We start from the raw sequence: 12,338 nt of genomic DNA on the forward strand, positions 1-12,338 counted from the left end.
AGGCAGCCAGAAGACTTAATCAGACTATGCACTTTATTTCTTGTTTTTCAATCCATGAAAAGTGTAACAAGTATTTCAGGGTACTTAATCAATCCTTCATCTACAATATTAACTTTTTCAACTGTTGAGTTTTGAAGCCAGTCAGGACTGAAAAACTGACTAAGAGCCCTTTGTGTGCGTTTCTGGAATGGCTGGTTCCCTCGATCGGACTGGTTACAGGTCTTTCAGGTCCTTCTGGATTCCCCAAAGCGTCTCCGCACTCTTGGTCAGCTTGGCCACCTCATCGTCCGTCAGAGTCGTGTTGATGACACTGCTCACCCCTCCATTGTTAAGAACGCAAGGCAGGCTGAGGTAAACCTCATCGTTAATACCATACATGCCCTGTGAGGCCAGAAAGGGACAGTTACTCCACAGAAACAGCCCAAATACCTGCCTGGCCACTGCTGCCATTTTCACCTACACATCCAGGAGGTCACAGAGGAAGTTTCGGGCACTGGATGTAAGACTCACTTGTTTAAACTAGGTTAGAACTTTAAACCAAGGCAAAAGAATTATAGCCCAGTTAAAACAGGAAACCGTCTCTCCCCCCCCCCCCCCCCATCTTAAAGAAATTGAAAGTAGAACAAAGTCAGAGCCCTTGGCTCTACTTAACCTTCTTAAAAAAAAAAGAATCAGTGCTCCAATTTCACAGTAACCTACTGTAAGTGCAGTCTATAGTACTCGGCTTCAGGAGAACAAACTGGATGGTTAGATGAACCCAAACTGGCAAGGATCTTACCTTCACCATGGTCGAGACAGGGTGAATCCTGCTGAGGTTCTTGACAATGGACTCGGTGAGATCAGCCACACTAAGGCCAATAGCCCAGTTTGTGTATCCCTTCAGCTTAATAACCTCATAGGCACTGCAACAAGAAAACTACTTCAATAGTGTGGAAGTGCACGGTTACCAATCTAGGTTAGAGGCTTCTTTCCAGTAAGCAAGTGGTAAGGTACAAGGCTTTCTTTTACACAAGGTTGATGAGCTGTAGATTAAAAGGGTCTTTTAGACAAGATTAACGGACACTCCAGGTCAGAAGATCTAGATCTTATGAGTGTGAGAGAAGTCCCACCCTCCATTTTACATGACGGCTTAAACTGTACCTGTCCACCACCAATTTGTGCATTTCCTTCCAACCCTCCGGGTCCTTGTCTGAGCCAATATCAGGATTCAGCTTCTGAAGATTAACTCCTGCCACATTGGCACCACTCCACACAGGGACTGTGAAGAGAAGAGTGCAATATTCTGAGTACACAAAAATACATGGCTAAAAATGGATACTGAAACCCAGACAAGGGAACATATTCTGCTACTAGGTTGCATAAACTGCTTAGTTTTACTCAAAGTGATTCACTCAAAACAAAATGCTTTTTAACCAAGAAACCATTACCAAAACACTGGAGTCAAGTGGCACTGCTTGAATGAGTGCACTCTGGTCTCAGATCAGAAAATCAAAAAGGCTTTATTAAAGCTGAACCAACTTCTCACACTGGCACAGAAGACGCAGCTGGGAGTTTCAGGACAATTGGCACAGATGTACCATCTGCTAGTGCCTTTTTTCAAATCATGACCATAGAAGAATTCAGTGGAGTTGGATTGTACCTCTCAATACTGTACAGTGGCTCACTGCTCCCTCCCAGTGAGGATTCTTGGGGTAAAGATGTACATCAACCAAAACCACTAGACAGGTTCTATTTTACCAGATTTGTTTTAATGCACTACTCCGCACTCCAGGTCAAAAACAAAAGTTGCGGGCTATCACGATCATTAAAGAAATTCCTGCTCTCTCCCCCAAAAACAATTTAAGGACACCAAACACTGTAGTCAGGTCTCGCTATACCTGAAGCGGCCATCTTCGCAGCACCTGAATTTCTTCTACTGGGCAAGTCAATCCATTGATTTTAGCAAATGAGCAGTCCTTCACTGAGATCCATGAAAACTAGGATACAACTGGGTTACTAGTTCCTGCACTGCATTACTAGAACAGCAGTGACCTGCTTAAGGAGTGGTGCACAGCATTCAATGCCTTCATTTTTGCCCAAGAGACTTCCCATTTCCCTGCATTGGGTGGTGCCATGCACCTCCCATGAAAGTATTCCATTAGCCGTTACTCATTACTCACCACTGGAGTCCCCATGCTCCCCCAGAACCCAGCCGTTGAAGCTGGTTGCGTGGATTCCTAGCTTCTCAGCCATGAGGTAGCGGAAACGGGCCGAGTCCAGGTTGCAGCCGCTGCCGATCACGCGGTGTTGGGGCAGACCGCTCAGCTTCCAGGTCACATAGGTCAGGATGTCCACTGCAGGACAGGAAGACTCCCGATCAGAGACTCGCCAGGAGATCAAACCAAGACTGTAGCCAGACCTTACAAGGGTCTCAAACTCATGTTGCCTTTTCCCTTAAAAAGAGGTCCCATGTGAAGACCTTCGTTAAGTGGAGCTAAACTTGATCCCTGCCTCCTCACCTGGGTTGGACACCACAATCAGGATGCAGTTCGGGCTGTACTTGACTATCTGTGGGATGATGTGCTTGAAGATGTTGACGTTCCTCTGCACCAGGTTCAAGCGGCTCTCCCCCTCCTGCTGACGGACACCCGCGGTCACCACCACGATGCGCGAGTTGGCAGTTACTGCGTAGTCTGGTCAGACAGAGCCAGAAAGTTTTCCCCATGAGTCAACTACAAGTATGATTAACCCACAGCTTGGACAAACTCTTAAAAGAGTAGAAGAGCCAGGTATAATGGGTTAAGACTGAATAAGTCACCTTTATCTGCTACAATCTTGGGTGTCTTGAGGAAGAGGCTCCCATGAAGAAGGTCCATCATCTCTCCCTTAAGCTTGTCCTCTATCACATCTACAAGGGCCATCTCATCAGCCAGGTCCTGAACAGAATGAATAGAAGAAATATCCCTTCAACAAGTGGTTTACAGAACTTAGTGCATTAGGCTTTGACATTACTGCTTACTTAAAAATAGTAAGTCAATTTATGCACAAGCTTCCTAATCATACTGTACATTGTCCCAGGCTGATTTTTCAGGGGTGCAGTGCAATATGTCCATATTAACATTTAAAGAGAAATACTCCTGCCCTGTTGGAGCAAAACCCTAAAGCCCCGAGTCACATCTTACCTTCAGGAGAATGCTGACAGCACAGGCCATGCCCACCTGGCCAACGCCCACCACTGTGACCTTGTTCCTCGGGCCTTCTGAGCTTGCGCCCGCAACTGGAGTGATCAGTTTCTCTTGTAATGTGGCCATTGCTCACTCTGAAACGCAGACAGCAGGCAGAGTAAGATGAATATCAAAACTACTGCAATACACCAGGGCAGTCACCAAGTGGGCAGCTTGTTCCAGCGAACAAGAGCTTTCAGGAAAGTGGTCTTCTGAAGATTGAGAATCTAAAGGAATGGGTTCAACACCTTTTAAATACGTGTAAAGTGCAATATTAAGTCCTTACTCTGCTCAGTAAGGAAAGGACCTTTTACAGATGTCATTTTCAGATTTACCTTGGAAATTAGGCAAGCAGTGAGGTTTCACAATACTTCAACTATTTATTCTGTTCCTAGAGGAATCTTATTCCAACTCTAGTGACCATTAAATGGGTCTTAAACTATTCAAGTTTTCAACTTGAGTTCCCCCCCTCATCTTAGTCTTTTCAAGCTCAGAGCACCCCATTTTTGATCTGGCTTCGTTACCTGCTTAACAAGTAACATTTCATGTAGGTTACATTTGCCCAATCCTGAAAGCAGAAGTTCATTGATCCTGCCATTTGGGAAAATCTTAACTTTAAACCCCAGGTGGCTCTCTTCACAAAGGTAAAAAGAGAACTGGTCTTTTACCATGACTTGGCCAAGACCAATCAAGACTTAAACATGGTACAAGAAACAAAGCAACTTAAATTCTAGCACATGACCTTGACCTGAATTAAGATGGATCACTTTATTGGCCATATACAATTTCTTGTATTAGGAATTTGTCATTTCACATACCCCAGCTTGCTCTCCATGAGACACACAGACAGGGAGAGAAGCTTGGGGGGGGGGGGGGTCAGAATGCAGGGTCAGCCATTTATATGGTGCCTCTGGAGGAGTTGAGGGCCTTGCTCAGGGGCCCAACAGAGTAGGATTCCTCTGCCAGCCACGGGAAGCAAACCAGCAACCTTCCAGCCACAGGCACAGAGCCACGCACCACTTACAGCTTTCCCGACTATTGTGACACATTATAAAATAGATGAGCAAAGACTGTCAAATTGACTTGGTGCCAGAAAAACAGCTTTGAATCAAATCTATTTTAAATAGTTTTAAGTTTTTCCTCCATGCAAATAAGAACATTGGTATTCTCAAAACAGTGCTGTAGAGGAGATTAAAAGGGTTTACTCGATACCATTGCTTAAAATAGCAGACATTCTTTCCATCACGAAGGATGTGAAGTCAGTACACCACATGCTGAACCAGAGGCTGGGGTTCAAGCCCACACTCATGTGCAGGAATCCCAGACAATTAGCACTAGTCTCTTTCCACACAAATTGTGGAGATTTAGGTGCTACACATTAGGCAAAAAGGGTTTCTTTAAAAATCAACATGCCAACCAATTTCTATACCTCACGTTTCACACATTCTCCCACACAAGTTGCTGTGCTGCATTTTTGACAATTCTGATCTACAGTACGTGAATTAAAGACTACTTAACATCAAGCCTGGTTTCTTCAGCCAAACTGAAGTTGTCAGTTTTAAGTCTTAATTCATAGATGCTTTGTTTAGATTTTGGCATTGCTATAGTGAGCTCTGAATAAATAAAAAGCCATAACATGCAAGTAAGGTGAAGCATTTTGCAGCTGGAGGTCAATGATGCATAACTGGTGTCATTACCAGGTTACTTGGATAATAAAGATAACTAAGCTCTGAACATCCCTGAGCACAGCCGAGCTGCAAGCACTTTAATGGCACAGAAAACACAACTAAAGCCCACGTGTTCTTGCAAGAAGAATGACTGAAGAACCTTCTAGACTGTTCTAGTTCACACTCCTACATACCAGAACATACAATCAGTGGGTCATTTCAAAAGCACGGCATAATAGATTCCAAGGGAAAAGGTGTACTTACAGTAGGCCAAGTGGCCCGACTAAACAGTTGAAAGACCCCAATAATTACAGCTACAACAAATTACAGACATAAATGCAAGGTTGTTCTGCATTTCAAGGGCATTTAGAGACCATAATACATTTTAAATAGATTACTAAAGCAAAAGAACTGGGCCCATAAATCCTGCACAGGGGATGTTGATTCCGAAGGTCGACCTAATCCGCCCCCCTTTTGGGTACAAAACTGCTTTAACGGCTACACTGTTCATGCAACAAGCGTTTCTTTCGATTTAAAGCAACATACCAGCCGATGACTTTACTTAATGCGGCCTTATTCAACCAAAAAGTAAGCTGCACTACAAAGGATCTACCCGAGAATAGGTCTCCGACTATTACATGAATTTACATGGCTGTATGAAAGATGCTTTTGAAAGAAATGTCCTTGATTCGTCCTTCACAGAGCGAACACTTAATCACAAGCCGACCTTATTAGCAATTCTGCAAAGCTCGCATTGTCCTTTCAGGCCACAATCCTTCTTTCACTCTTGGCCTTGAAATCGTGCCACTCAGAAAATGAAGCCACACCTTCTGCGAGATGCGGGTTATGCAAGCTCACTCAGAACAGCTGCGTTTAAACTCAAATAAATAAAATGTAGCCGCTACACGGTTATCAAAAAAAAATGTGACTGTCGAGGTAGAAGTTGGAAGCCCCCCCCTCTGAATTCTTCTAGAAAAATTGCCACGTTTACTACTGTTACGACTCAATTACACTGTCATTAAATACCACATGGAGAAGTCATCTGTGAAGATCACCCGCGTGCAACTCACACGCATTCCATCATCATCATCATCATCATCATCCAGCACTTTACCGGAGACTCCGTAAGACAAACGTGCATATTCAATAAATTAAATGCGTTAAAAAAATTTAGCAACGCATTTTGAACCGCGTGTTTCCTCTGAAGAATTCAATTGAAGTTCTAAAAACATCACCACGCACTATTATTAATTTTAAGTGTTTCATAAACCCACTACCGCTTTCGTTTTAACATTTTACATATGTAATTTCAATGCATGTTAGTAACCATATCCACGTTAACCAAGAGCTCTCCGTCTGGTCTGCAATCCTACCGCCTTAAAATATAGCAACAAAAATTAAAAATGAATACATACGGGTTTCTTTTTTTTTTAAAAAAAAGAGGTTGATCCCCGTTTTTTGATTCCAAAAAGAAAAGTTGACAAAACGCCGAATGCACCACTTCCAAGACAATCTGCGAGTGCAGCAGCCACCGAGTTCGACTGACGGCACACTGACTGAAGCTGAAGGAGTCAGGCGACTCACAGGAAGCAGTTTAAATGAGAAGGTGGTGTAGGACACAGGGCGCCGCGGAGATCAGCTGTAAAACTTTTACACCTGCGAACCCATGAGCGGACTCGATTGAAGATTGGTCTGGTTAACTTGGAGCGGAGTCAAGTCCCTGCACGGTTAAGGACACTCGCCTCTCTGGTGTTATCGCTCACGGACTCTGAATAAAATGAAGTTGTATAAATATAGATTTTACTCTATTGAACTACAGCTAGGACGAGTTGCGAAGTGCTTTATCCGATAAATTTAGATAAAGTTCTTAGCCTTGCCGAAACAAATCCTCTGAACTCGTGCCTTAAATTATAGCCACTAATATAATAACTTGCTAGAATGCATTTTTAAAATATTTGACTGTATATCACATCTAATGTCTGGAACTGTAAGTTTTTGTCAAGCAGAGGGATAAGTGCAGGTTATTTAGGAGGAACATTTTTCACAAAGCAATCGTTTATATAATCTATTTTAAAGCAAATCTTAATATGCTTAATACTTCCATATTAACTATCACTAAAGAGAAGAAATGGCCAAAAGATTATTTATCAAGAACATGAGGTCATTTATACAATGAACTGTGTGTACAGAATTGAATACAGAGCTGCCCTGTGCCCCGCTTCACTGACATCCTTTAACAGCTAGGGTACATAAATTCTGCACTGAACAGAACACAGAAATAACTTGAGTAAGACAGTTTATGCTATAAGACTGCTAAAGAAAAGATCAGTTTAAGGCCCAAGTTACATTTTCATGGAAGGGGGAACAGAACTCACTGGAAAGGGTTCTATATTATTTTAAGAAATCAGCATAGGAATGCTGTGCTTTGATCCGACGAGGCATTGTAATGGTTAAATGTTTTTATTAATAAAAGCTTTAGAAAACGCGGCCCTTTAGTTCTACTGCTGTTAATAGGACTTAGAAACAGCACCTTAGCTCTTGATTCACAGAACAACAGGTACACTACCCTTCAGTTTAAATGCAAGGCCACCTTCTTACAGATTTCACCTTCAAAGAGTTGTGAGTTTACATGCATTTGATTTCAGTTTATGCTTCCTGTTGCTCCCATGACTAAAATAACTGTGTGCAGTCATCCATTTTGTCAGACATAACAGGGTCATGCTGGAACAAAGTGCAATACAAACAAACTCTCAAACAGGTATTGTTGCTAATGCCAGCCATTAGAAAGACAGTAAAAAGTCTTAATAGGAAAGAAGGAAGACGTTAATAAACTCTGTAGAACAATGGGACTTGCCTTGTTCTATTATTAAATTAAATGGTCCTAAGACAAAATAAGTATGTATTTCGTGCTTTTGAGGGCATTTTCAGCTTTTGCTTGTGACAAAGATTCCTGACATTAAGGATTTTCAAATTAATTTGACTAACGTATGAGGTTTACTCAGAATGTAACTGCATTTAAAAAAGTAATGCCTATGAGAAAATGAGGACAACATTGGTGCTGTTAGATTCAACTTTAGTGCTTTTTGTCACGGAGCTCTGATATATTTGTAGAGACCCTTTAACATTCAGTCAGCATTTCTTTCTAGGAGTCTCTCTTACTGTACTGTATATTTTAGCGAGTAGGAATTGACATACAGTATTATTAAATCTTAAATTGCACCTAATGGATGAATAAAGTATTTTGAATTGATTTGATTAGCTATTTTTGATTTGTTTATATAATACTGTGATTATAAAAATATCAATCTCGCTCAAAAACAAAATATCTGAAATCACTCTTATCCAGAAAGGATTACTAATATTGCCTGCCTTGCAGACATGCAGTCCTTGTTGTTCTTATTGTAAAAAGGTTGTTCTTTTTAAAATGCAACTTTGCACCTAAGATGAGATCAGGATGTGTACTTCTATTTAAAGCAGAACTACCTGCACCAGAAGGCACCAGGTGACACACTTCCATTCCAAGACATCCTGACAAGTCCTTGAAGATTCTAGCCTGACCAGGAAGCAAGGTACCCTCCCACTCAGCTAGCCAATAGTATTTCTTTTGAGAATATTGAGCAATAAAAATGCCTGCATATGAGGTCATGGTTCAGAGATTTCATGCCATATGGCTTATATTTAGCATTTTTAATAACTCAATAAAGTCATTATGGAGTTAAGGCATATTGAATTTTATCTGTGAGTTATGTACAGTATGTAAACACAGACACAAACTAGAGTATGAGTGTTTATATAAAACCTATGTTTTTTTTTTGCAATATGCAGATAACTCTGTTGTTGCTGATCTGGAGAAGTGCACAGTGAAAAACACATGCGATTTTTTTTTTTCTTGCAAGCTGGAGAAGCAGTTCAAGTTAGTTATTAAGCACCAAGATTAAAAGCTACAGATTAACAGGCTGAAAGGATTTTAATTTTAATTAAAAGATCATTTTCTGGGATTAATAGAAAAATGCCAGAGTACATTAGTTAAACTGAAGGTACTGTACAGTAAGAGCAAATTATCACTCATCCTAAAGATAACTGGGGGCCCGCAATCCAGCGCTGATAGTAAAAAACTTCTACGTAGTGTGGGATCGCTAACCCTAACCCTAGCTAGGGTTTAAAATAGCCCATTCCAGCAGGGTGTCTCAGAAGCCCTCCAATCATCCGATTTGAAATTTAACCTCAAACCTAAAAATATGAGTCTCAAACAATCCAAACGCTTCTCAAAACCTCTTGGAAATGTATCCTCTTTAATAATCTGTCTTCTTTAGGCAAATTTTCATTGAGGTGAAAAGTGCTGTCAAATGGTAGATACATTGGCATGCTTTTAATGCTTGGCTAGGGTTAGGGTTACAAGAAACATAGAATTTTGCCCGAAGTTACACTTCTAGCTGCACTTTAAATGACAAAATGAAGAGAGTTTACCCATTAGAACAGGTATTCTTCACACTTTTCATCTGGCTCACGTTTTGGATCAAATCAATGAATGGGGCAATAGACAGAAAAGAGGCCAAAAGTGCCCGAAAACTAAAAGTGCAGATAGGAGCAAATTATCACTCATCCTAAAGATAACTGTGGGCCCGCAATCCAGCGCTAATAGTATAAAACTTCTAAATAGTGTGGGATCGCTAACCCTAACCCTAGCTAGGGTTTAAAAGCGCCCATTCCAGCAGGGTGTCTCAGAAGCCCTCCAATCATCCGATTTGAAATTTAACCTCAAACCTAAAAATATCAGTCTCAAACAATCCAAACGCTTCTCAAAACCTCTTGGAAATGTATCTTCTTTAATAATCTGTCTTCTTTAGGCAAATTTTCATTGAGGTGAAAAGTGCTGTCAAATGGTAGATACATCGGCATGCTTTTAATGCCTGGCTAGGGTTAGGGTAACAAGAACCATAGAATTTTGCCCGAAGTAACACTTCTAGCTGCACTTGAAATGACAAAATGAAGAGAGTTTACCCATTAGAACAGGTATTCTTCACACTTTTCATCTGGCTCACTTTTGGGATCAAATCAATGAATGGGGCAATAGACAGAAAAGAGGCCAAAACTGCCCAAAAACTAAAAGTGCAGATAGGAGCAAATTATCACTCATCCTAAAGATAACTGTGGGCCCGCAATCCAGCTCTGATAGTAAAAAACTTCTACGTAGTGTGGAATCGCTAACCCTAACCCTAGCTAGGGTTTAAAATTGCCCATTCCAGCAGGGTGTCTCAGAAGCCCTCCAATCATCCGATTTGAAATTTAACCTCAAACCAAAAAATATGAGTCTCAAACAATCCAAACGATTCTCAAAACCTCTTGGAAATGTATCTTCTTAAATCATCTGTCTTCTTTAGGCAAATTTTCATTGAGGTGAAAAGTGCTGTCAAATGATACTGTAGATACATCGGCATGCTTTTAATGCCTGGCTAGGGTTAGGGTTACAAGAACCATAGAATTTTGCCCGAAGTTACACTTCTAGCTGCACTTGAAATGATAAAATGAAGAGAGTTTACCCATTAGAACAGGTATTCTTCACACTTTTCATCTGCCTATCTTTTGGGATCAAATCAATGAATGGGGCAATAGACAGAAAAGAGGCCAAAAGTGCCAGAAAACTAAAAGTGCAGATAGGAGCAAATTATCACTCATCCTAAAGATAACTGGGGGCCTGCAATGCAGTGCTGATAGTAAAAAACTTCTATGTAGTGTGGGATCGCTAACCCTAACCCTAGCTAGGGTTTAAAAGTGCCCATTCCTGCAGGGTGTCTCAGAAGCCCTCCAATCATCCGATTTGAAATTTAACCTCAAACCAAAAAATATGGGTCTCAAACAATCCAAACGCTTCTCAAAACCTCTTGGAAATGTATGTTCTTTAATAATCTGTCTTCTTTAGGCAAATTTTCATTGAGGTGAAAAGTGCTGTCAAATGGTAGATACATCAGCATGCTTTTAATGCCTGGCTAGGGTTAGGGTTACAAGAACCATAGAACTTTTCCCGAAGTTACACTTCTAGCTGCACTTTAAATGACAAAATGAAGAGAGTTTACCCATTAGAACAGGTATTCTTCACACTTTTCATCTGGCTCACGTTTTGGATCAAATCAATGAATGGGGCAATAGACAGAAAAGAGGCCAAAAGTGCCCGAAAACTAAAAGTGCAGATAGGAGCAAATTATCACTCATCCTAAAGATAACTGTGGGCCCGCAATCCAGCGCTAATAGTATAAAACTTCTAAATAGTGTGGGATCGCTAACCCTAACCCTAGCTAGGGTTTAAAAGCGCCCATTCCAGCAGGGTGTCTCAGAAGCCCTCCAATCATCCGATTTGAAATTTAACCTCAAACCTAAAAATATCAGTCTCAAACAATCCAAACGCTTCTCAAAACCTCTTGGAAATGTATCTTCTTTAATAATCTGTCTTCTTTAGGCAAATTTTCATTGAGGTGAAAAGTGCTGTCAAATGGTAGATACATCGGCATGCTTTTAATGCCTGGCTAGGGTTAGGGTAACAAGAACCATAGAATTTTGCCCGAAGTAACACTTCTAGCTGCACTTTAAATGACAAAATGAAGAGAGTTTACCCATTAGAACAGGTATTCTTCACACTTTTCATCTGGCTCACTTTTTGGATCAAATCAATGAATGGGGCAATAAACAGAAAAGAGGCCAAAACTGCCCGAAAACTAAAAGTGCAGATAGGAGCAAATTATCACTCATCCTAAAGATAACTGTGGACCCGCAATCCAGCGCTAATAGTATAAAACTTCTAAATAGTGTGGGATCGCTAACCCTAACCCTAGCTAGGGTTTAAAAGCGCCCATTCCAGCAGGGTGTCTCAGAAGCCCTCCAATCATCCAATTTGAAATTTAACCTCAAACCAAAAAATATCAGTCTCAAACAATCCAAAAGCTTCTCAAAACCTCATGCAAATATATGTTCTTTAAAAATCTGTCTTCTTTAGGCAAATTTTCATTGAGGTGAAAAGTGCTGTCAAATGGTAAATACATCGACATGCTTTTAATGCCTGGCTAGGGTTAGGGTTACAAGAACCATAGAATTTTGCCCGAAGTTACACTTCTAGCTGCACTTGAAATGACAAAATGAAGAGAGTTTACCAATTAGAACAGGTATTCTTCACAGTTTTCATCTGGCTCACTTTTGGGATCAAATCAATGAATGGGGCAATAGACAGAAAAGAGGCCAAAACTGCCCGAAAACTAAAAGTGCAGATAGGAGCAAATTATCACTCATCCTAAAGATAACTGGGGGCCCGCAATCCAGCTCTGATAGTAAAAAACTTCTACGTAGTGTGGAATCGCTAACCCTAACCCTAGCTAGGGTTTAAAATTGCCCATTCCAGCAGGGTGTCTCAGAAGCCCTCCAATCATCCGATTTGAAATTTAACCTCAAACCAAAAAATATGAGTCTCAAACAATCCAAA

At 40.9% G+C, this 12,338-nt stretch overlaps 1 protein-coding gene across 2 annotated transcripts; it reads right to left on the reverse strand.

Moving 5' to 3' along the window:
• Positions 1-19: 19 nt before the first annotated feature.
• On the reverse strand, positions 20-6,448 carry ldhba (lactate dehydrogenase Ba). Of its 2 annotated transcripts, none has more exons than XM_088645723.1 (8): positions 6,286-6,448; positions 3,162-3,298; positions 2,798-2,915; positions 2,499-2,672; positions 2,160-2,333; positions 1,141-1,258; positions 779-902; positions 20-381 (listed from the first exon to the last, which is right to left on the reverse strand). In XM_088645723.1, the coding sequence occupies exons 2-8, from the start codon at positions 3,288-3,290 to the stop codon at positions 214-216; spliced, it is 1,005 nt and encodes a 334-aa protein (XP_088501849.1). In that variant the 5' UTR covers positions 3,291-3,298; positions 6,286-6,448; the 3' UTR covers positions 20-213. The 2 variants fall into 2 exon arrangements, with proteins under 2 accessions (XP_088501849.1, XP_088501850.1); XM_088645724.1 differs by having other exon boundaries at positions 3,162-3,296; positions 6,282-6,448.
• Between the last annotated feature and the right edge of the window lie 5,890 nt (positions 6,449-12,338).

Source organism: Lepisosteus platostomus, chromosome 9, assembly GCF_059453375.1.
Source record: "Lepisosteus platostomus isolate fLepPlt1 chromosome 9, fLepPlt1.hap1, whole genome shotgun sequence".
NCBI lineage: Eukaryota > Metazoa > Chordata > Actinopteri > Semionotiformes > Lepisosteidae > Lepisosteus > Lepisosteus platostomus.